Source organism: Phalacrocorax carbo, chromosome 2 (genome assembly GCF_963921805.1).
Source record: "Phalacrocorax carbo chromosome 2, bPhaCar2.1, whole genome shotgun sequence".
NCBI classification, from domain to species: domain Eukaryota; kingdom Metazoa; phylum Chordata; class Aves; order Suliformes; family Phalacrocoracidae; genus Phalacrocorax; species Phalacrocorax carbo.
In genome coordinates, this window is record NC_087514.1 from 25,022,960 (window position 1) to 25,047,622 (window position 24,663).

The 24,663-nt window shown below is 39.4% G+C and overlaps 1 protein-coding gene across 1 annotated transcript; it reads right to left on the minus strand.

The window, feature by feature from the left end:
* Positions 1 to 254: 254 nt before the first annotated feature.
* Positions 255 to 24,622, minus strand: POP1 (POP1 homolog, ribonuclease P/MRP subunit). Its single transcript, XM_064442338.1, has 15 exons — positions 24,271 to 24,622; positions 20,902 to 21,084; positions 19,895 to 20,070; positions 17,212 to 17,460; positions 16,562 to 16,649; positions 16,085 to 16,260; positions 15,194 to 15,444; positions 14,968 to 15,061; positions 14,082 to 14,193; positions 12,994 to 13,113; positions 6,523 to 6,638; positions 4,976 to 5,167; positions 3,937 to 4,091; positions 2,757 to 3,098; positions 255 to 1,978 (listed from the first exon to the last, which is right to left on the minus strand). Exons 1-15 carry the CDS (start codon positions 24,392 to 24,394, stop codon positions 1,321 to 1,323), a joined length of 3,036 nt encoding a protein of 1,011 aa, XP_064298408.1. The 5' UTR covers positions 24,395 to 24,622; the 3' UTR covers positions 255 to 1,320.
* Between the last annotated feature and the right edge of the window lie 41 nt (positions 24,623 to 24,663).

Below are 24,663 nucleotides of genomic sequence, written 5' to 3' on the forward strand. Positions count from 1 at the left end.
TCAGAGATATTCTCCCTGCTTCTGCATGTGTGTGCCATGTTTAATCCAACAATGGCCCTAAATTTTAATAATTGTGAAGGTAAGGTACTCTAAATCCTTCCTCCAACAAAAAATTCCAAACAACATTAATCTATTCGCCTAAGACTTTCAAACAAAACTGTGAGGGAATTGATTTGCAGACTGATATTTAGAAAGACTAAGTCATAAACTGATCCATATTTAATTCCTTGAAGAATCAAGCTTAGTCAGAAGACTCCTGAATTAAAAATAGATTAGATTTTTATTTGTACATGATCATTTCAGGGTAATTTTACCAACTGGTTATATTTGTATCATGCTGTTACTAAACTACAGTGTGTTATTGTAAACTAGTTTTCAAGCTGCTTAACTCAAGAATGGCTAGAAGTTTGAGGCTATCATAAAAAAACCAAACCCAAAACCCACAACAAAACACCAAAACCAACCAACTAACCCACATCACTCCAGTCAAATCAGACATCCTTCTCTCCTCACCCCTCCATCATACAAGTTTTATGAATTTGAACAACATTCATAAACCATACAGTAAAATGAAGAAACCTTCAATCCTAGCACATTCCATATAAAAATAACTTTGTGTTTTAAGGAACCAAAATATTCCCTATTATTAACAAAAAAATGTATGCTGACCCACCAACAGCAGTTTGCATCTGAAAGGTCAGACTGGAGAGACTGATACACTTTCCAGTTTAAGAACCCCAGTTTATATAGCTGGGCTATACTTTATTTGCATTTCATTTAAGCACAGAGCTTTTCCACCAAAGTAAGTACCTTTCTGCATTCTTAACAGATTTGTCTACTTAGCACTGATCCACTGCAGCCACACGCATTCAGACACGAAGAATCAGGAAAAGACACTTGTTATATACACTGGTCCAGATTGCAAGCACTTACATGTGAACAATGCACTGGAAAGTAACAATCCATCTGACCAAAAGATTTCTAAAAGGCAAATAATGATTTTCTGTGTATTGTTATAGCATCCACTGCTCTGAGGTGAAAAACAAACAATATGTTTCTTTAGAGATAAAGACGACTATGGTAACAGATGCGTTACTGTTAGAAATCCTTAGCAATGCAGACATCAAAAGCAATATTAGGTCTGTTTATGCATTAGTTATTTTCAAGAATAATGCTACAAAGCTTTTTAATTATTTCATAATCCTCACGATGTTGTTGGGGCTCAGAATCACCTCAAATTTGAGACATATCAGAAAGGGCACAGAAGACAAAACAGACATTCTTTGGTATTTTTGGCATTCTACTGCATTGCAATGATACTCAAACCTCAATATTAAGTCTTGCAAATCTGTACTGTAAAGATGCTGGAGTTCTTAACAAAACAAGCCCTTTTTTATCTGCTGGCTGGTTGTATAACATATAAAGTAACCCTGTCAAGCTAACAAAACCCAGTGCTTCTCCACAGCCTGCAGCCAATGAAAAATCCCCTCGAGTGACATACCCCAAGAGTGTTCTGGAGCAGTGGGAAGTAACATCTGGGAGACTGTCTGACCAAAGACCAAGAATTAGGTCTTCGTGCTCCTCAGTTGTTTCTTTATCTGGAATGCTTGGGGGGTCACTTTCTAGAGCCTTTGTGTTATACTTTTTCTTCTTCTTTTCCTCTTTTAGCTTCTGTACCTTGTGCTTGAATATGTCACGATGTTTGGGTTCTTGAGGACCACAGAAGAGTTTGTCTTTACTTAGATGCAGCAAGTCGTCTTCTGTTGGGATGCAAATCATGGCATGTAATTCAGGGTTCCCCTTTCTCAAGAGAGACAAGTTGACCCATACAAGAGCCCTTGGATAGCTCATCAAGATTGGCAAAAAGATATTTTCAGTCATTTCCTTCTGTCCCAGTCGAGAAACAAGGCGGACTCGCCGATCTTTTCCAGCAGTGGGATAGCACCAGGCTGATAACTGCATTAGTAGTTTCTCACTCCTATTAAATTTTTTTTAAAACAAACATCAAGGATAGTTATTAACAAGTAGTACAACAGAAATCCAGCACCCTGCATATCTGCAAGAGCGTGATTAAAAAACAGTCCTGGGGCTTTCTGCGACCTTCCAAGATGGTATTTTTACCACTCAGAGCACAAAAAGAACATGGGTGAATGGAATTCATGAGAGGCTATTTCTTCAGAAGGGGACATTACTTGTTAAAACCCCCAAAACTTGTCAAATCACAAATGCTCTAAAACCTTCAGTGACATTAACGCAGTTCAGAACTGCCAACGTTTTCTTCCCCTGATAACTACACAAAAATGAAAGACCTGTGTTCAGGCACTTTCCAAACACTGTTGCTGCCCTCATGCGTTGCACTGGAATGCAGGGGATTCTCTCTTTTCTTTATAGACCTTATTAAGTAGTGCAAGAACTACTTGTGATGATGTATTAGAAGAGAGAATGCAAGCTTCACTCACCTAGAAGCAGAGAGAGCATGCCAACACCAAGAACACACTAAACTCAAATTATCTTAAATTTAACACTCTTAAGAAATTTACTTCATCTAGTCACCTAGTTTGCTGGGGAGAAAGCAGGAGAAAGACTTTCACTCAACAGCAAATTCTGATCCACGACAAAACTATGTAATCTCATCACTGTATATGGATTAAAGAATTCTCTCATCTTAATAATCATGGCTGAGCTCTTCCTTTCCCCAATTCAATAATTCCCAATAAAGAAATAGCACCGCACATGCGTGTAGCATTTTGACATACCTGACAACAACAAAGTCACTTGTCATAGTTTCATGTCTCTCACCGAAGTCCTGGGTGCCTGTAACATCCTCTGCCTTTAGAACACCTTCACAGCTTGTTATTTCCATGGTCTCCTCTACCTCACCAGTCACAGGGGAAGCTTCTTTGATCACCTCTGCTTTGGGACCACTGAAGCTATATCCTTCAGTTGCACAGCGCTCAGGGTGTGGGGAAGAAGGATGTACAAATTCTCCTGAAGCTTTCATTCTTCCTTCCCAGTTCTTTGTCAGCTGACCCCAAGGACAGATGAAAGGGGACAGAGTGCCCAGCTTGACATAATTTGCCCTTTTTGCAGGCGGACGTCTAAATGATAAATCAAGTAGGTAAGAATATTTGTATCCTGGGCCCTTATTCAGTCCCTAGCACTTCAAAAGGCTGTCTACTTTGTCCTTTTGGTCTAATAACGTTTTCTGTATTCGAAACACAAGTATTTTTAACAGAAAGTTAACTGTGCTTTGCCTTTGGAATGTCATTGGGCAAGAATTTTAAAGTTATACTTCCATCCAACAGTGCTGTATTTCTGATCACCATACCTTTCAGCAATGTTGGATATTTCTGCCTACTGTGACTGACATCACCATATTTTCCTCAAAACTTCTACTTCCCTCTCATAGCTGGAAGGGGAGCCAACACCAGTTGGTGCAGAGCTACTGACTCTTCCAGCTACCCCGTACTTATGGTTAAGAGTTTTGTATTTACTGTAGTGAAAATGAAGGCAAACTTCAGAATACCTCGTATTTAAAAAGTGGACACTGAAATATACCTCTTCATTCACTTCATTCTTTAACACTTAGTACATACTCTGATATTCTGCCTTTGTCTTCTCCTACCTCCTCCCTCATTTGCTAAGGGAGCTTGAAATAGCTGCGTTTATTGTTATGCAGCCTTGTTACAGCCTTATAACTGAGCATATCTCTGGGAATAGAGGGTTTTAGTTAACTTATATGCACTGTTTAGCAGAGATTTTCTGTTAAATACATGCAGGATTCTTTTCTCTTTTATAATATTAGGATTTAAAACACTAGTGAAACATCTTAATAAAGTCCAAGTCTAAATGAACACAACAGATATGTACCAATATTTTAAGCGGCATTCTTTTTTTTTTTTTTCATTCTTGCAATCAATTTTGAAGTTAAATTACCGTTTGAATTTTTCAAGAAGACTGGTTTCCAGTTCTTTGGCAAACTGCATTCCCGCCTGGCAGTCTGGGAAATCATTTGGAGTATGAGGTGTTCTTTGATATTCAGAATGCTTTAAAGCCTCCTGCAAGCCACCAACTCGTACACCTCGATATATCTGTTAAAAAAAACAAAACCCAAAAAAGCAATGTTTGTACTGATTCCAGGTTCCTAACTGAAAAAAAAAACCCTATTAATGCTGCAGAAGCTACTGCCTTAGAAAAGGGAAAGTCTATCACTTTAGCTTTCAAAAAAATAAACTTAAGCATGGTTTTCACAGTTTTAGATGGTCATTTCAACAAAAATGTTAGTCATGCTCTTTAAATTTAATTCTGAAAAACTATCAGCACAACTGAAGAGAATTTCACAGGTTCTGATCTTGTACATTGCCACGAAAGTGATACTACCTTTATTTTAACTGTGCAGTAGGTATCACTGCAATTAATCCCCCTGCACATTCAAAAGCATACATTTAACTGCAGAAAGACATTAAAACTGCCACCTAAACATCCAAAGCAGGATGCTCCAAACAGCACCAGAGAAGTATTTAAGCTTAAGCCAAACTCTGTGTTTCAAGCCCTCTCCCAAATCAGAGGTAACCAATTTGTTGACAGAGTGGCAGAGATAGCCAAGCTGGAAATGGATTAGCAGCAGGCAACAAATGATTTCTCTTTAGAGGCATATGCCCTTAAAAACACAAACCCAAAGAGCTATAGTACCAGTTTTCTCTCCTTACTCCCCACTCTGATTTCCTGCTTTAGGCTGCCATGTGGGAACTGTCATATCCAACAGAAGATATGGAGAGCTATTGTTTATTTTTGATAATTTAAGACCAAGCCTCTGTCATCAAGCAGTTCATATACCCTCTTTTAAAGCAGGATTTTGATCCTGTAATTGTGAGTTGCTTACATAATGTGAAGTATACTCTCTAAAATAAATTATTTTGAACAACATTATATGATTTGTCATATTTACTTGCAATTTGCAATGAAAGGCACTTACAAAAGGAATCCAGAAAGCCATGCCCCAGCCCTTTGGAAGACAGATATCCCAACCACTCCCCCATCCTGGTCGATCTTCTCCAGCCATTTTCCCTGGCTGCTGCACCAACAGTATGGGAATTGCAGATTCACAAGGACCCAAATCAAGGTGTGATCCAGGTACCAGTAATTGAGCTCTCATATGGTTTAAATCCTGAGAAGGAAGAGACATTTCCCATAAGTTAGTAACCATTTTTGCCACATCTAGATACCCTTCCAAGCTACAGAGAGGAGGTGAGCTTATAACTAGGAAAAATATACTAGTAATATGCTACACATTTGAACGGACCTTCAATGAGGCATGAAAAATGTTTTTAGATAAAAGTATTAAGCAGCCTTTTTCTCCACTTCTTACCTCCACAGGCTGTGCTGGAGGGCAGGTACTGAAACTCAGAGGAAAAATGTACAGCATAGATGAAGGAGGGAAAACAAGTACTGCAACTTGATATTTATAGATTTGTGCACAAGACTAGACTGAACAGGTGCTTTCAGACAGTCTGTCAATACACAGAACAAATCTGAACTACATCCAGGGAGATGGGAAGAACATTTGGTCACGGAACAGTTTCACATAAAGCATGCTGGCACCAAGGCTTTGTCAATCACCAGTTGTTATAATTCAGTGTACCACATTAAGAATGCATTTATAAAAAAAACAGACCATCAGACTGCCTCCTTACATGTCCCTTCTGCATCAGCTGTTTTATAAGGTAAACACTACATTTCATGACAGCATGAAGAACACTGTCATATACAAAAAGACTGTGCTGATAACTGTTATACACTAGTATAGTATAAGTACTCTGCTTTTTTTACACTACGGCAGCCAACTTGAAAGAGCACAAAATGAATTTTCATAAAGAGAATATTTGGAGATGTTTCTGCCATACAAATATTTTCTCATTTTGATCACAACAGTGCCGAAAGTTTATCACCTCCTGTGACTAAATCACCATTTTACCCCCACATTTTACGGGTTGCTCCTCCACTGCCAATGGAAATGTCAAGATAGGAGATTTCAAACCTGTAACAGCACATTTAAAGCTGTCTACAAATCACAGGTATTGCCCAGAATGCCCACAACACAGTGTGCTGCAGTTCAGAACCAGAGGGATTTATTTCCTTCTAACTTCCATGTTTCTTTTGTTAGGAGAATCGTCCTGGCTATGATTGAATGGCCACAGCCTCTGTGCCACTTCAACCTTTTTATCTGCTGCACTTCAGTCAAGGCGATGAAGGACAATCAACTTCCAAACCCTTCTGATAAATAAACCTACAACAATTTAGTCCTGTAGACAATCCAATAAAGCTTTCTTCTAATTGAATCGTGAACAATGGTTATGTAAGAACATTACACAAAGGCTGCAAAAGCAACACTTCAACTCAGCAGCTGGATACTATGACATTAGGAAACTACTGCTCTTGGATTTATACACGTTAAGAGTCTCACTCTATGGACTCTATGGACCATTAGCCATTTTCTCTACGGCAATCCACCTTCTTAGTTACCTGCTCTGAGATTTTATTTTCAGTGACGTTCTTACAGATGTCCTTGTCCCAGATAAAGCTGTGAGCACAGTCTACAGGTACACCCTCCAGGTACAGCTGCCTAACTTTATCATTATCTACAAAAGAAGAGAACCTTCAAACAAAATTCAAACAATTTTTGTGGTTTATGTATCAAACTACCAAAACCACTCCACTATCATAAGTACAATGAGCAGACAACTAAGTAAACAAGACTATTAAAGCTTAACAAGCATCACTGCTTCTGCGATATCTATCACTTAATTTTCCAAATATAAAATATGAAATAAACTGTTAATTTTAGAAACATTAACCTCGCATTCTCTTACAAATAGGCATTTCTTATTACAAATGACATCACCTTTGGCAATGTAAGTTACATCTTTAGCACGCCACCTTTAAGATTCTGGAATCTGGCCTCTGAGGCAGAGCGTGAAGCTCAACAGGATTGGTGAAAATCAGAAAAAGCAAGATTACAAAGCCTGAAATAAGTCCACCTAAGTAAATGTGTAAGAGAAGCGAGGGTGACCTTTAAGAAATGTACATACAGGAAATATTTTTATGGATATGAGTAGCACGCATCTACTTATTTAGCACTAGCTTCCCACTATGGATCTTCTTGGGCTCTGCACTTCAGGGGAGTATTCTTTGCTTATGTCTGCAAAGACCTTAACAGTTGTGTGTATTACTGAAGATAAATAACACTTCTAGCTTTAAAACTGATTGTTGAAATATTAAATAACCTAGCTTTTCTTCAGCTCTACAGTCTAACCAAAGCAGAGAAAATGTATACCTACCTTTAGTGATCTATGGATTAAAGCCTTCAGTGTACAGTATGTAATGCATGCTGATCCATATTTTAAATAATTCTTACCAATAAGCAATACAACAAATCTATTAATAGTTTTGTGATTAAAACTTACAGTGACTGTACTCATTTTGTCATCTACAAAGTCTTACACATAATGTGTTAGGGTTTGTTTTGTTTTTTAAATCATTTAGTCTTTCAAAAGTAGATTGAGCTAATTTTTCCAGTTAATGTTGACAAAGACTTTGAGCACAGAAGATACAGATTATTCAATGGTACTAACAATAGGCATTGCCAAACATAGTTCTAACAATTATTTATTTAAAATCTAAAATTTTAAAGATGTCCCCATTATTAGGAGTTGCAAAATATGTCAAAAGAAATATTAACTATGCAGCACTCCTGACAGTTTGATGGCATTATTAAGCTGATGCTTGCTATGTATTCTTACTGATGGCTTACCTTTATGTAAGAGAACAAATAACTACAGAAATTATCGGATTAGGAATGATACAACTAAAAAGGAAATCCTTGCCAATTCCCTGACAATTAAGTCAGAAGAATTCCTTCTAAGACAAAAAATTCAGGACAGGAACCTGAGCAGGAACCTAACAGAGCTCAATACTCCTAGAGGCAACGCACATTCTGTCTGGAGATACAGCAAGTTATCAATGCTTCAAAGGAGAAAAAGACAGCAACAGAACTGTCTGTAGTGGTGGTGGGGAATTCCTTCCTGACTCTTACAGATAACCAAGGGGGAAGGGCACATAATTACAAGCAAACATAAGGTAAGGAAAGTGACTTTTCCATCTTCTGTACAGAAAGTGTTTGTGAACACCAGAATATCTTTATGTTGAATTATTTAAACATGTTCTAGTTCCTTCAACTGTAAATTATTCACTGTAACTTTCTCTGAATTTTTTTACCACTTCTTTCTATTACCACAGTTTAGGCAGTCTATCCCTGTCATATTCTTGGAGTTCTTTACAATTCCTATATTCTATAATGGCCCAAGTATTTTTTTTTCCACTTGAGAAAGCCCTTTTAGGTCAGTCTCTTTCCACCACCACAGTCCACCCAATATCCCCCTCACTACACTAAAATGTCCTTTTCTAACTTGGTACATTCTTTTTCCTCGATCCCCACTGAACTTGGAGAAATTTAATATTTCTACTAAGCATACTAAATTCTCACAACAGTTCTCTTTATTTCTTACCTCTCTCCTGCTTTCTGCAGTCCACATTTTAAGATTGCTGGGGAAATAACCCTACTGATGAACAAGTTGCTGATGATAGTGGAAGTAAGATATTACAGCTAGTATAGGAAATAGGGAGTTGTATTACTAAGCACACAAAGTTCCGTGACAATCAGCACATTATCTACTTTGGCTGGTGTCAATGGTGGGTGCTTAGACCATACAGGCAGACAGAAGAAGGTTCTGTTCCATTTCAAGCTGTTGTTCTGATTTGTGTAGCTGATTATCTTAATAGTCTTAGAAGAGAGGCCTAAGAGTAAGAGTGCTTCTATTTGAAATTTTTCCTTCCTTCTGTGAGGAAAGAGCAGAAAAGCAAAAATATAAGCACTGCTAAGGGAGCAGTTTCACAGCCATATGTAGGTAGGGGTGCATGGTACCGGAACAACTGATGCCAGCTACCTAAACTTCTCCAAGAGGTGCGTTTACAGGCAAGGATTCAGGCTCTGTGTCTGCAAAAAGAACTTCAGCTCACTTATCTTTCATGATGAATTCTTCTTCACATCTCATTCACTGATTGTTTAAAAGCTCCACCATACTCCACGTTGAGCAGTTTTTAAAGCAATGGAATTTATATTCTCCCACAGAAGACAATAAAAGCATATCAAAATGTCAGAAGCATACTTTAAAATGGAGAAAAAACAGCACTAATGTGCACTCATGTAAGTGCTGACTGCTTACTGGGAGTCTTGACTTCCAGAAGGCATAAACTTGCTGAGAAGGCAGTGAAAGTGATTTATTCACAAACTTTTTATACCCCAGCCTGAAGAAATGAGGACAGTACTTTGATTAAATCCCATCAGCACATGTCTATAACAAACAGCTTGCACACATGCATATGAATTCAGGAGTGAGAGCAACTGGGAAAGACTGAAATTACCTTTGATTTGTTAGCATGTCACTCACAGGGGAAAAACTACACAGGCATATCTTAGAACAGCATTTTGGAAAAAAAAGAAGAAAAGGGTATGGACAGATGTGTATCATTTCACAGATTGCATGTATGGCAATCCACAAGCAAAGATGATGGCTGTAACTTACCTAAACTATTCAAGAAACAATGCAGCTTTAAATCAGCAAAGATTTCCTAAGAAATTCAGTTAGCTTTTATACAATGCTAAAGAACAAGAGAGGCTAAAGTACATACAGAACCTGCTAACATACACAGTGCCGTTTCAATCTTACTAATCCTAATCCTAATAGTATTTGAATGTCCAGGAAGGAAAAAGGGGAAAAAAGTGTGGAATACAGCAAGGGTTCCTTTTATTGCCAAATCAACATGACATGTCATTAAGGCAAATGAATGATTACTAACACTTGTTAAACAAAGATCAGCTCACTATATTACCACATCTGAGTAAGATTACACCAAAACCAAGGCTCAGAAAGTTTATGTAGTTCTAAGGCTCATAAAAAGATTTTTTTTGTTCTTATAGAAAAGGCAAATTAATACCATCCAAATAGGATTACAGATGTCAGAAAAGTCTAACTTTTTTGGGAGGGTGTTACTGTGGAAATGTTGGCAATACTATTGCTGTAGTGATGCATACTATGTGCCATGATTAAATTCCTTCCTTTTTTGACTGAACAAATTGCCCTTCAGAAAACTCAAGAGGAGGACAGTCTCCATTCCTGGGTCACTCTTAGCAAAAGAACCACTAGAATGAGGGGACAGAGCTGGTTGGAAAATGCTGGCAAAAGTGCTAAATCAATCTAGAATAATATTTGGGAATATGTTGATTTTTATTAAATTCTTGGTGGATATTTCTTCTTCAGTTAGAGGTGATCCTTTTGCACTGAGTGGCCTTCAGCAGGTTCTCCTTCATATATTTAACTGACTTTTTAACTCCTGCAAACCTGCCAGACAATCAAGGAGGATTATAGGATAAAGGAATAAATCCAATTGGTGTATAGAGGCAGTAAAATATGCAACAAGACCTCACGCTCCGAGATTACAAACTAAGCAGACAGAATTCAGGAAGACCTTATAATGGGTCCTGAAACAGTAAATAGTGGCAAGAAAGCATAATGCTTGCAGAGAGAACAGATTAGACATAAAATGCATTCTGCAGAAAAACTGATTATGTCTAGACTTCCTTTTATTAATACATACGCAATTTTACTTTTCCTTTCAAAACACCAACAATTAAATGCACTTGAATGCTTTCCCCTGACTAGAAAATTACAGAAGTATCTGAGCTTAATAATCTAACATGGATTAGTTTTCTACAAGTGTTTAAAAAAAAAAAAAAGTAACTTCCCTGTGCTTTTAACTACTTGAACAAGGAAGCCCTTTAAGGCAGAGATATAGCACAAGTAGCAGCTGTCACAGAGCCAACTACAAAAATCAGTTCAGGAACAACAGTCCTTGGAGAGTAACAATAGCCTCTTTCCAACTAACACCTTGGAATACTCGATGAGGGAGACAGGAGCGTGGCAGTTAGACCTCAGTCTTCAGTTTCTCAGGTAGGAGAGATGAACTACCATGCCACAGGATTGCCCCACTGCACATATAATAGGTATGCAGGAGATTGCGAATGATCCTGTAACTCTTCCCACACAGCGTTAGGAAGTCACTCAGGTGGGAAATGTGGAAAACAGCAGCCATGTTACCTGCTGAGCCACTAGTCTCCCATATTCTCTCCTTAACTGCTTCTTGTATGAGGGCTGGCCTCTCCTTTTCTACTCCTTTACCATTACATCCTTTTGATTTTCTACTAGAAGACAGCTGTATTGTCTGTCGTCTTTCATCCTTCTGCCTGGTCAACTTATTTACCAGGGACGTGCTTGTGTAACATCAAGTCCTTTAGCAGAACTTGAATTAGAAGGTATCATGCAGTATACCTTTCCTTGCTAGCTGATCAAGGAATTTCTCTCTCTCCTGAATAAAAGTAAGAGAGGGCAGATGCAGGCTTAAGTTCATAATGAAACAAACACTCAGAAAGGAACCAGAAAGCAACACCAGATTTTCTGAATGTTTGTGGTTTAGAAGACTTTTTGCAAGTGAAGGATAGCCACAAATAGAAAGATCTTGAAGATGGCCATTTCTAGACAGCAAAGGAAAAAAAGCTTTTCCTCTCAACTCCCTGTCTTACATCATTACCTCTTTATCATGGCCCTCCTTCCTGAGGGACATCCAGCTCTAGCAGTGGGAGATAAACCACTATGACACATTTCCAATGCCTACATGCCTTCTGCTGATCTCGCCTTCTTGAACACATCTTCACAGACATGGCAAGTAGAATGAAGGGAGCTGAAATACTTCTTGTAGTTGCTAACTCCTCTACCAGCTCAAACCAGTATCTGTAAACAAGTGCTATATAGCTCACCTTACTTCTCTCCAGGAAGGAACCAAAGTAGATGTCATGTATGCTGCAGCATTTCCAGCAGGAACATTAATGATGAGAAAGTTAGCTGAGCAGAACTAATTTACATGGGAAAGGCTGTTCTAGATACAGAGGGTAGAATAGGATGACGTAAGAAAATCCAAATAACAGAGTTGTGCAGAGAGCTAAAGGACAGTAACTGAAATAGGTATTCAACCTGATTTAAGTGAAACATAAGGCTAAATTATTCTAGTGCCTTGCAAACGCACCACTAAGGAAATTAAGTATTTTCAACTCTCTAACACCTTCACCTTGTACTATTTGCTACTGTTTGCTAGCTGGCTATTATGTTTCTCGTATTAGGTGAGGCAGTCTGTGTCCAGTCAACCTAACTGGAAACACCCACACAGCACTGTACATACATCCCATTGTATAATGTATATGCTCTTGCGCATTTTTCAAGGACATTCAAATCCAACTGAATTTGAATTCTGCACTGATATGTTGTCTAAGTCAGCATTGAAATGAAAGTTTCAGAAGTCACAGTTGCATCTTTCATTTTTTAACACAGTCAGCATCTTGGCCATCTGAAATGCTATTATTGCAAAGGTAATTTTTTTTTTCAGCAGGATTGCAACTTTCATCATTGTAGGACTATAAACCAGAAACAGCAGATATTTTCCTGGAGAGATAAACAGCCTCAGGAAGACTAAACACCAAACAGAAACTTACTAAGTAGCTTTTAGCACCTGGTTGGCCTTGCCAGGATTCGAACCTGGATCATCTGTATGGTCAGACAGAGGCTTCCACTGAGCACAAGACCAGCTTTGGTGCATGACCCTCCCTCACAACTGCTGTTCTAAAAGCTATACAACTTTCAAGCTGTTTCTGTTCTGCCAGGGGCTGTGAAAAGGGGAAGTAAACATTCTGAAATTGAATGCCAGAGGAAAACAGCAAGAGACAATCAGTAGAAGATGACAGTAAATGAAAACAAAAGTGTAGGGAGAAACTGAACCTCTTGCCTTTGGCAGTTCCAGGAGAAGCATAATATAAGCAAGGCATTTTACCTTGGTATTTTTCAAAGTCTGGCATGGCTTTTGTCTTCTTTTTTGGCAGATTGACTCGAGGATCTCCAACAGTGAGGCCCAATATTGTACCTGGTGGCATTTCTGATGGCGAACTTATCCCTTTAAAAATACACAGATGAACACTGTCATGAAACCACCAATTAAGCTGTGATCTTCTTCTGCACTACTATTTTGTGCACTTTTGCCTGCAGGGAATGTGACACCACTGTAGGCCAGAGAAGCAATCCAGAGTACTCAACATGTTTAGAAAATTCACCAATGCTTCTCTAATGTCCAATAACAAAAGACAAAATAGCAGCATAAGACTTAGCTTGCAATTACATTTATGCTTAGCATAGAAGTGAGGTCACTCTCACAACTGACAGACTCAATTCATCTTTTGCATTTGGCATATCCCTTAAAGAACAAACAACCTTTGTTTTATACTTGTCTTCCAGGGAAAGGACATTAAAAAATTGTTTTTTAAAAGTTTTACCTCATCTCTGCTTAACTGCCTCACATTGGATAGCTCGAGTATAGTGTGAGATCTACCAAAACCAGTTCTTACCTGCTTAAGTTCTAGAAAGTGAGGAGATGTTGTTAACTTTATGATACTTTACAACTCAGCCAAACACACAACTGTGCATTAAAAACAAAAATATATAAAGCAAGGTATAATAATTTCTCTTTGGGTAGGAGCCTACCATTTTATCTGTGGAAGTATTGTATAACTTATTGTCTTAATTTGGTGTGTATGGGGGAAAAGAGTGAGAGTATATGTCACACTGTATATCACATCAGCAATCTCAAATCTAAGTTTTTGAAGATAAGAAACAAGGTTCAGTTTATCTACTAAAAGTTTGGACTGCACAGAGGACTAAAATTCCCCTAAAAATAAGTTAATGTAACATTCCTCAAATTTTTGACATGCCATGGTAATTACCTAAGAACATGCTCAATGGCATCACTCTCTTGATCGAGCAAAAAATAAGCATTTCCAAACTGAAGTCAATTTATTAGCATGCCAGTTTTGACCACTAGAATTTAAGAGTTTCACTTCCTCCCATAGCACCCCCATGCCCAAATACCTTCTAACAGCTCAAAGATAGCACTTTGACGTTGATGAAGAGATACTTTTTCAGAGTCCTTGCAGTTTTCTACCCACCAATTATTCAGTTCTGTCTTTGAATCTGGTGTCTCCTGGAAAACAACACATCTAATTAAACTCAAGTGGTCACTCAGTATTTTCTATCAGTATGAACTGGCCCTCAATTTGCCTTAATCACTATGGTTGCTTTCTTCCTCGTGGATTTTCAAAACCATTTTTTCCTATATTCCACCTTCCAGTAATCCCCAATAAACTGTCCAGTTTAACTTGTGTTCCAAAAATAAACAAAGCAACCCACAATGCTTCCTAATTCTGGTGTTAATTATTTCTTACAGAAAGCCAGAGATTTCATGGCCTCGCCACGTTTGCTGCAAGAGGCAAAAAAACTCCATTAAAACCAGTGATGCTGTGTGCCAAGAGGTGGACAAAATACTAATTCCTGGAGAAATTGCATATTTGATTGAAAACACAAAAGTTTCTATACCTTACATGTCTTGCCCTTTAGCTCTAAGTGTTCTAGCTCATTACCTGAGAAACATAATCTATGGTTTGCCAAAGAGAATATGAATTATTCTGGACCTTCTCAGCACAATACATCACTACACCAGAAATTACACAGCCTGTTCAACAGCACCATTGCTTCTGTTTTCTTCCTACCCCCACTTAGTATCCAGATAGGAGTTCTTCCTGAGATCAGCGTTAGTCAAGTGGCTCAATACAAAGAAGCTAACACAGCAGAAATACATAGGTTAGCCTTTAAAATTAGTAAGGCCAGATATTTTACAATTCCTTCTAGCAAAACCCAGCTTGCACATTCTAGAAACCTTACAAAATTACAGTAATATCCAAACTTCCAACTTCCTTACTGTTTGGAGAGAAGCAGCTTTCAAGGTCTCTGTAAGGACGGAGTGTGATAATGGGCCAATCAGCCGATACCGGAGAATCTCCATAGTTCTATCACTGAAAGAGAGGAAAATTTCAGGTGAATGTACAATAGTACAACACACAATTTTTTCCCCAGTACTGTTAAGCCAGAATTCAGCTATATTAACTGGTTAAGGTTCACAGTTTCTGACTCTACTATGAACAAACCTGATCACAATGCCAGTAGTTTGTGAGATCCAAGAGTAGGACTGGAATGGATCTCTAGTGCCATCACCAATTATTTTTTTCACTGGCACAGCTTTTTCACCTTCTTTATCCTCCTTCTTTCTTTTCTTGCCAAGGCTCAGAACAACATCCATTTGTTTTTCCTCTTGAACTGGTGTTGTAATAGGCTCAGGAATATAGATTTTGTCAGGCTCTGAACACTGAAAAAGTGCTTTTAACTCTCTCAGCATGTCCTTAAGAAAAAGGAAAAGTTTGGATTAGGATGACAAACAGTGCATTGTAAAGCTTAGGTACAGTTTTAAGAATTACACTCTACTATTTTATTTTCGTATATGGAATTAATGGAATAAAGTTCATTCTGCTGAAGCCCAGGGCTTACCAGCACGAGCTGAAAGTAATACTGAATGTTGCTAAAAATTTATTCTTACCCAGATAAATGTCATTGCTGGGCACAAAACTGCTGGGCACAAAACTTTTACTTTTTTTATTTTTATTTTTTTAAAGTTCATAGCGAAGTATCACATTATGATTATCTGTGATGAGACCAAACTTAGCCTGCTGGGGGTGCCAGTGGGAAAGATGTGAATCAAGCAACATCATATTGCAAATATATCCCGAAGCAAGTGAGACTAGAAAACTTTTAGCAAGCTCAAACACTGAAAAAAAACTTTAGAGGCATGCATCTTCTGGATAACCTTTATAAAAACAAGTTGCAGAACATAAATATTGTTAGAGCAGAAACAGTCTTCCAACTTTTAATTCCTAAAGCCATGTATTATATCCAGCTCTTCTACACCTTTCAGAAGGTATCTGCAGCATTAAAAATGTACAATGCATAAAGAAATTAGAGTTCAACTATTAGGAAAAAAAAACCTGTTTAAGAGCTGGATGCATCCAGATCCACAACTGTCTGTCTTCAGACCGATCCTTGGGTTTCCAAATAAACGTAACAGGACCAAGCATATCCTCAGGATAGCGATCTGCTCGGTAAAGATTCAGGGAACCCTCAAATCTTCCAGACAGACAACAAGCCTCTTCAAATGTTAATCCTAAAGAAGAAGATATTTATTGAAAACCAAAATAATCTCTTGTTTAAAAAAGAAAAAATTGAAATTCAGTCTGGCTGCTGGGATAGTATCAAAGAAAGCAAATGTACCACAATTAGCAACAGAAAATAAGAACATCTAGTCCTAGTATGAGACGTTTTAATTATGTTTTTAACCAAAATCACAACTCAGTATCAAATCTGTTACTACTATGAGATTGGCAGGATATTAAAAAAGGAAAAGGATGGGTCATCCTTTAGCCTATTCAGAATCTTAACTTTATTTTGAACTACATAAAATTTACCTGTGTCATTGCTACATATTCGAGCAAGTTGCTTCAGAAGCTCATTCTCTTTACCAGTCAACTCCAGGCAACAATAATATGATAAGTCCTGAAACAAGAGGATGGTGGTAAACTGTGAGTAACTCTTGAAAGTGAGCCTCACAAGGAAGGACAACACAGCTTCACTATTTACATCAAAGTAGTAATTTTTCATTCACTAAAATTTGTGCCAAAGACAAATGAGTTTTCTTTTTAAACTTAAAATTGTTAATTAAAGGAGACCTGTCAGGCATTTCTCATTTGAGGGCCAACCTGCCTCTCAAACCAACAGACAAAAAAGGACATGGAACAAAGTGCCTGTCTTCAATAGCATCCTCCTCAGGAAGATGATGTAGGGATTCACTGAATCTTTTAGCTCTTGAGAAGACTGAAGACGGAGTATTTCAGTCATTGTTACCATAAGACTTTTCTAAATGTTCATCTTGTTCTCTGTGATACCCGCCACCCTTCATTACAATTACGAAATCACTCATTTCATACTTAGCAGTTATTAACAGCTGACACAACTGTACCTCAAAGAAACAGAAATACTGATTATAACTGAACAGTTGATTACTTTACCTTGGCAACATATCAAAGAACACAAATAAAAAAAGATGTGTATGTGGTACCTGAAGAAGGCAGTGTTTTGTCATGGCTCGGTAACAAGCCCTGTAGCTCTTCTCCGTAGGGCTATCTCCTAAACAGTATCCCCATTTCTTTACCATATGAAATCTCTTTGCATGCCAAATATGCGTTTCCAGCCAAATATTCTTTCTTTGCCTGCGATTAAACTCTGCTACCAAATTTATGTGGCGTCTTCTAGCTTTGCGGCATTTAGTCTTTGACTGTTCTTTTTTCTGATGTACAGCTTTCTCTGCCTGTTTTTAAAAGAGTGGATATTGAAGTAAATATCAAAAGGACAAATTCCCATAGAAGAAAAAAGCTGACATATATATGGATAAAGGAAGCATTAGCATTAAGTTATACTTTATTCTGCTGTTAGTTCCCCATAATTCTTGAGGCTAACTAACACTTTGAAACTTTATACACCAGCCCCATCCACATAAGTGCATCAAGGTTTGACCGGAACCCACAGGTAAACCAAAATCCTCACACATTCAGAAACTTACCAGTGAACAGCAACATCTACTTCTTGTGTGGAGCTTTTGCCCAACACCAATATATCCACATGAACAAATGAACGAGAAATTAGGGACAACTGGAGATTTGAGCTCATACAGAAGCAGTACAGACTCTCAGACTGCCAGGTAGAACCCTAAGGATTCTACAACATGTAGAAGTGAATAAGAAAGGACTATGGTGATGACCAAATTCTTGATAAATAGCCAGTCAAGGTCTGAATTATTATGGGTGAATGCATGGCTGGAGAGGAAGGCTTGACTCTCTAAATCAATGTTTGATTTGTCTTTTTGTGAAGAGAAGTGGTAGAAAAAAATAGGGACTATAAGACACACACAAAAAATTCTTAGGATGTCCTTTGTAAGCTCACCAAGGAATAGCTGACAACAGACCACTGGTTATAAGAATAGCAAAGGAATGAGAATGCTAGACGATCACTGCCAAGAGCAGTAAAAACACTGAAGCAACCCATGACATCAAATAGAAACACACAAAAATTAAAGTATGCTCCCATCAGACCCATCCACCAGGATAGGCAATATAAGCCACTTGATCAATGGTATGTGACTGACTGGTTCAGAAAGACAGTTAGAGAAAAAAGGATGTGGTATTGTAGATTAAAAACATATGTCTTTAACCTTTTGAAGAGATAAGAGATGGTCCAGGTAAATGTTTTGACAAAAATGGTCATGAAAAAGGATCTAAGGAAGAAAAATGTAGCAGAATCGAAACAGTTAACTTTGAAGAAGGACACTTCAAAAACTGAAAATCAAGAGGCAGAACCTTTACAAAAGGAAATAACTCAGAAGATATGACAAGCTGCAAGAAAACATGAAACAAAACAGCCTGGACAAACACACAAACTACACCTAAAGACCTGAGGAGAGAAAACGTAGCAGCAGAAATACAACTGCACGAGGACCAATTACATAATCTCAAAAATCCAAGACTCATACAAGGAGTAGAAACAAGGATGGGAGAATAAGTGTGAGCACGTACAGAGAAGTTAGAAAGGTTATCATACGAAATTATTTTAAAAAGCTGTACACAAAAGAACCAAGCATAAACATTAAAGAAATCTAGATCATTTAACAAGGATAGAGTACATAGCTAACCTCGCAAAACAGCTCATACCCTCTTCCTTCAGATCTCAGAAAACAGCCCAAATTGCATCTCTTGTCATGATTGACAAAGCAAAAAGAATCCCAACCAGAGCAGTAAAAGAAGAGCTACAGGTTATGAAGATCCAGTAAAACATGCCCTAAGGAACATGTGTGGAAATACTCAAAGCAATTTCTGAATCATGAAAAATTATCTTCAGGAACTCAGGGTGGAGGGGGCAAGATCTTGAAGAACTTAGAAAAGACAAAATGCAAGGGAAAAAGAACGCAAGAAATATATTAATCAGTCAACCTTAATGGATAGAAAACTTACCAAACAAACTCACTTGATCAATTTAAGGAGAGTCTAGAGTTGATAAAGTGATCAATGCCAAACATCAGATGGGTCATTTTACAATAAAATCCTGCTGAACCAATTTTTATTTACATTTTTTTTTAAGAACACACAGGAAGGCCACAGTGGGTAAGGAGCAAGTAACTCCACAGGAGCATTCTGACTAAACGCTGAGCTACTGCCATAAAATGAGAGTTTCATGAGCAACCAGGAAGGGTCAGTTAGTAAGTCTTAAGCTGCATGCAGCCTGCCAACAACTCCAGTGTACCTCCCGTGTTTGAGCTCTAACCCATGAACCATCATGCAGGTCATGAACAGGCTATGCTGTCTTGAGGCCGGCAGGGTCATACCTGACAGCTGTGGTGGGGTGCAAGGCAGACAGGTGTTATTGAAGACTCCTGGATCACCTGGCACCAATGCACTGCCTGAACAACCCCTCCTGCAGTGCACCCTTCTATCATCACTACTCTAATAACTTTTCAAGATGTCCAATAATCACAAAGTCAAGTGGTTAATGAGATCTACTTGAGCTACCATATAAAACTGAGGTGTTCCTGCATTCTGAATCCAAATGTCACGCAGAGTTTCAGAACCTGTGTACGCAGGGAAGTTTCGCAGGTAAGCTCAGGTCTGAACATTAATAACTGTACAGCTGAACACTGTGCATTAGCTGTGCCCACTAAATAGTTTATCAAATACTGCAGAACGCGCTTATACCTCTTTCCTGGCAATCTCTTGGAGCCGCCTGGGCAGGCGTTTAATATTGTGACTCATAGCTCGCCTTCGCATGTGCCTAGGTAGAGTCTGGAAAACTAGAGAGTTTGAAGACTTCTGCGCAACTGCTTTCAACATGGCATTGATCTCAGCAGCACGAGCTTGAGCAAAGGTAGACACTGGAATGAAAAGAGCATGACAAATGGCAAAAATCAAAGAAGGGGACACTGTACATAAATTACTGAATTCCAGCAGAGTATTCCTAGTACATCAGTCTAACAACTTCTTGAGATAGAAGTAAATACTATATACTACCACTGAAGAAATTTCTATTATTTTGATATTCTGAAGCTTACAGATATGGTTAAGCAAATATTTATATAGTAATGAACCTCAAAGCCATCGTAAAACCAACAAGTCCTATTTGCATTAAGTACTTCCTTATTAAATTAGAGTAGCAATCTTTCCAGTTGGTATTCAGAGAAATGAAAAAAACTTCAGCATGGAAAACAAAGGAAGCAGTAATCATATTACAGACTGTTTTGAAATGATCAGATAAAAAAAAACAGAGGTCCTGTTTTATGCTTATGGAAGTGTATCTACAATCAGAGCACCATGACATTTTGAAAAGCTAATCTGTTCTCCTAAATAAACATTCTGTTAGATGTCGTCTTTAACTCACATCATGGGCAAAAGGAGTTTCACCGGCTACATTAAAAGCAGGTAACTGTCAGTACTAATTTTGCTGGCAAACAGAAACCATAATGCATATCCCTCATTACAACTAAGTGCAACTTTTTAACTCAGAGGTCTGAAAGGAGTCATTGAACAACAGCTGCTCATTCATTCCAGTGCACAACTACTTTTGTATTTTGGAGGAAATTAGGAAAAACAGAAGAACACAGCATCAGTTCTAATTTTTTGCTCTTGCACAAAAACAAAGACAGACAGCAAACTTACAGCAAGTTGCCCTGGACGTATAAATTATGACTTTTTTCTTATATACAAACCTGTTATGTATTTTGGCATTTCTTCAGCAATACTCTGGCGTCCTCCTTGCCATCCTCCTCTTCCTCTGCCTCTCTCTCCTCTATTTTGCCCTTTTGGAAAATACTGGTCTTTCCTGTACAAAGGCCCAGCTGACTGATTAAAAATTTTCTGCTGCTGATACTGCTGCTCAGAACGAGCATCTCCTGGAGGGATTAGAGATGAAAAGAGATAACAGAAATGAAAAGCAGTCTCAGTAACTGTTAACTATGCAGAATCTTTCCTCAAAAACTGCACTGCACATTTCTCCCATTATATTTAATATACGTACCTGAAAAAAAAAGATCAGAAATCAGAAGAATTATTTTTTTATAGGAGGAAATAAGTTTTGCACTGTCCAGCAGCAAGTCTGCAATAGATTAAGTTACTTTTGCACATTCTGAAAATGGTACCCAATCCACACTTTGTCTCCAGTACTCTATCAGATCCAACAGGAAACACCGATCAGTCTACACAACATCAGTAGTGATTTTTCACTATTGCCTAGCCAGGGTTTTAATACCAAACCAGCAAAGTTAATATTTTTCCCTCTTGCCCCTTGATTTTTTTTCTCATAGGCAAATGTGTTCTTGCCTCACTGACATGCATTGCTGTTACAGTGATAAAGTAACACACACATGTTGGTGCAGTAAGTTACTTTTCTGGTACAGGCGTTTAAAACAATTGTCCTGGTTTCAACTGGGATAGAGTTCATTTCTTCTAAGTAGCTGGTATATGCTGTGTTTTGGATTTAGTATGAGAACAAAGTTGATAACATACTGATGTTTTAGTTTTTGCTAAGTAGTGCTTACACTAGTCAACGACTTTTTCAGCTTCCCATGCTCTGCTGGGTGCACAAGAAGCTGGGAGGGGGCACAGCTGGGACAGCTGACCCCAACTGACCAAAGGGATACCCCACACCATATGACATCATGCTCAGCATATAAAGCTGGGGGAAGAAGTAGGAAGGGGAGGACGTTCAGAGTTATGGCATTTGTCTTCCCAAGTAACAGTTACATGTGACGGAGCCCTGCTTTCCTGGAAATGGCTGAATACCTGCCTGCTGATGGGAAGCAGCGAATGAATTCCTTGTTTTGCTTTGCGTGCGTGTGTAGCCCTTGCTTTGCCTATTAAACTGTCTTTATCTCAACCCCCAAGTCTTCTCACTTTTACCCTTGCGATTCTCCCCCCCATCCCAACGGTGGGGTGTGAGTGAGTGGTTGTGTGGGGCTTAGCTGCCACCTGGGATTAAACCGTGACACCCATACTGAAATTAAGTAAAGCCTACAGTAAGCTTCCTAAGGTACAGAAATGCCTTTCAAGAGTGATAAGCACCTAACAGTACTTCAAGTTTAAAAGGGTCTTGAAGTCAATATTTAAAGATTAGTTTGTATTCAACCTATTCAGTTAAGTCCTGGTTAGGATTTCTAGTACAATTTGAGATATGGTTCTCAGGCAGCTCATGATGGACAACTATACTAAAAAAGGCCAATACAGTCATTCTCACCATCCCACCCGCTGAATCAAGAAGTGTGCTTGAAGGAACATGGGGCCGTACAGCTCAGGGAGTTCCTCTAGCAAAAAGAAACCTGTGTGTCAGGAGAACTGGGTAAGAGATTAAAAAAATCAGCTTTCAGGTTGATCAGTTTCTTAAACAAGCCCATCATATTGTCCAGAAATGCTGTCATTGGCATGAGGAAGAGCCAGGAGCAGATTCATCTCCATTAGCCTCAATTTATGTAAACTTAAAATGTCAAGGAACCTCCTTTTTCCATTTCAAAAAAGTATGAAGCTGAAGTTTTATGTTCAGCAGCAATGCTGTTGCCATCCCAATGCAACCACACATCGTGCAGAGCTGCACTAATTCAGATGAAAAAATAATCTGGGGTGGAAACAGAAGTTAGTTTTTATGTGGAATAACTCCCTGATTTGGATTCTCCACATGACTGAGTGCAACACTGTCCAGAGTGAGGTGAAGGCGAGAAGCAAATAGCTGGGGGAGAGATGGATGCTGCCTCAGTCAGCAAATCTGTGCAGACCTACAGCCCAAATCAATCATGGGAGAGTAACTGGACAGCAATTAACTCGTATCACAAAAACACCCTTTCACTATGCAGTTAGCCTAAGAATGGAGGAATTATTTTAATCAGAAGATGGGAGAGTCTTTCAAAATGTAGTGATGGACTTAATACCTAAAGAAAAATTAAATTATTTAAGGTACTATGTAGATCCATGGTTTTATAACACATATTTAGAATTTTTTCTTTCCCGTTTCTACAAAATAGCCCTATAAAACCAAGATACTTACTAACACTACAGAAGAATGTTATATGGATGAAAATCCATGCTATTCAACAGGGCATAAAACCATAACCACATAATCTTATAAGTTCCCTGCTACAAAGAAAGTTAGAAAACTGTGTTTAATCTGGCAGTACTCTGTTAAAGATATTCCAAAACCTTCAGACAGAGCTGACCATAATTTGCTACATCATTCTGCCTGCTTAGGAACTTTTCAGTCACTCAAATATGCTGTGACACCTCAGCATTTTTTTGTTCAACCACAAGATGCAATCTATCAGCTTCTGAAGGCCTCACAGTAACAGGCCCTGCTCTTACATGTGTTTGTTTTTTTTTTCCAGAACTAGTATAGGTAACAAAATAAAAACATGAAATGGTGGAGGGGGAATGGAAATCGAAGTCTGACTGAAGCATACAGGATGCAGGTTGAAGCATCCAGCATACAGGTGACAGGATCCTTCAGTCCTCAGCTGCAAAGGTTACCTGTGCAGATATATGCTCCAGCAATGACCTAGCAACACTGCCATTTTAGGGGAACGCCTTGCCGCCTCCTGCCAATATTCTTCCATAGATACAGGAGCCATAAGCGCCAGAAGGCAAAAGGGTTGGGCATGCTGATCTGACGGAAAAAGTGCATTTATCATAGGGCCAGCAGGCTAATCCCGCTCCTCATGCGGCTCCTAGGTCTGACAGAAAGAGAAGGGAGGTCACTGCACGGGGTGTAACATCTAAATTCATTTTAAGACTAGAAACTGCAGTGGGCGGATAAGGATTTGTCGTGTAATTGAAGTGATGACACAGAGAAGCACCTATTAACGAGATTTATGGCAGAATCAAGGCTAAAGAAGTCATCGGCAGGGGCCGAAGCCCCGAGGTGTTCCCACGCCCGGTACGCCTCGCCGGCCGCCGGGGCTGAGGAGGCGGGGGCGACCAGCCCCAAGGGGGAGACACACACATCCAGCCCCGGGGGAGGACACCCAGCCCTGAGGAGATGGGGACACCCTCTCCGCGTTCACCCACCCCGGCCCTGTATAGGGCGCCCCCAGCCGTACCTGGAGGCAGGCTGGCTCTGCTGCCGCCGCCGCCGGGAAAGGGCCCCGGCTCGGCGGGAAGGGTGACGCTGGCCGGCTGGTTCCTCATCTTCTTGGCCCGCTTCTTCTCCTTCGCCCCGGACATCTGCGGCAGGGCCCGGGGAGCGTGCGGAGAGTCACACCAACCCGCCTCTCAGGCGGGCCTCAGGCGCCCGACGGGGGCTTGCTCGGCCCCTCAGTGGCAGGGGGAAGGCGGGGAGGGGTCGGCGGTAGGTGCAGCGACGGGCGGAGCGGCCACCGGCCCGGTACGCATCCCCCGCGCGGCCTCCACCCGCTACACGCGGCCGCCCGAACCTGAGCGCCGCGCATGCGCGGGCGCGCACCCCTCCCCCGACTACATTTCCCAGAAACCCC

What these genes read in the sequence shown, in the direction of transcription:
- POP1 (XM_064442338.1), bottom strand. Translation starts at nt 24,394, where the DNA reads ATGTCCGGGGCGAAGGAGAAGAAGCGGGCCAAGAAGATGAGGAACCAG. An exon ending in AATGCCAAAATACATAACAG is followed by an intron (nt 20,071 to 20,901) that starts GTTTGTATATAA and finishes TTTTCATTCCAG; the next exon opens with TGTCTACCTTTGCTCAAGCT. An exon ending in AAGCTGCTTCTCTCCAAACA is followed by an intron (nt 14,194 to 14,967) that starts GTAAGGAAGTTG and finishes GTTGTTTTCCAG; the next exon opens with GAGACACCAGATTCAAAGAC.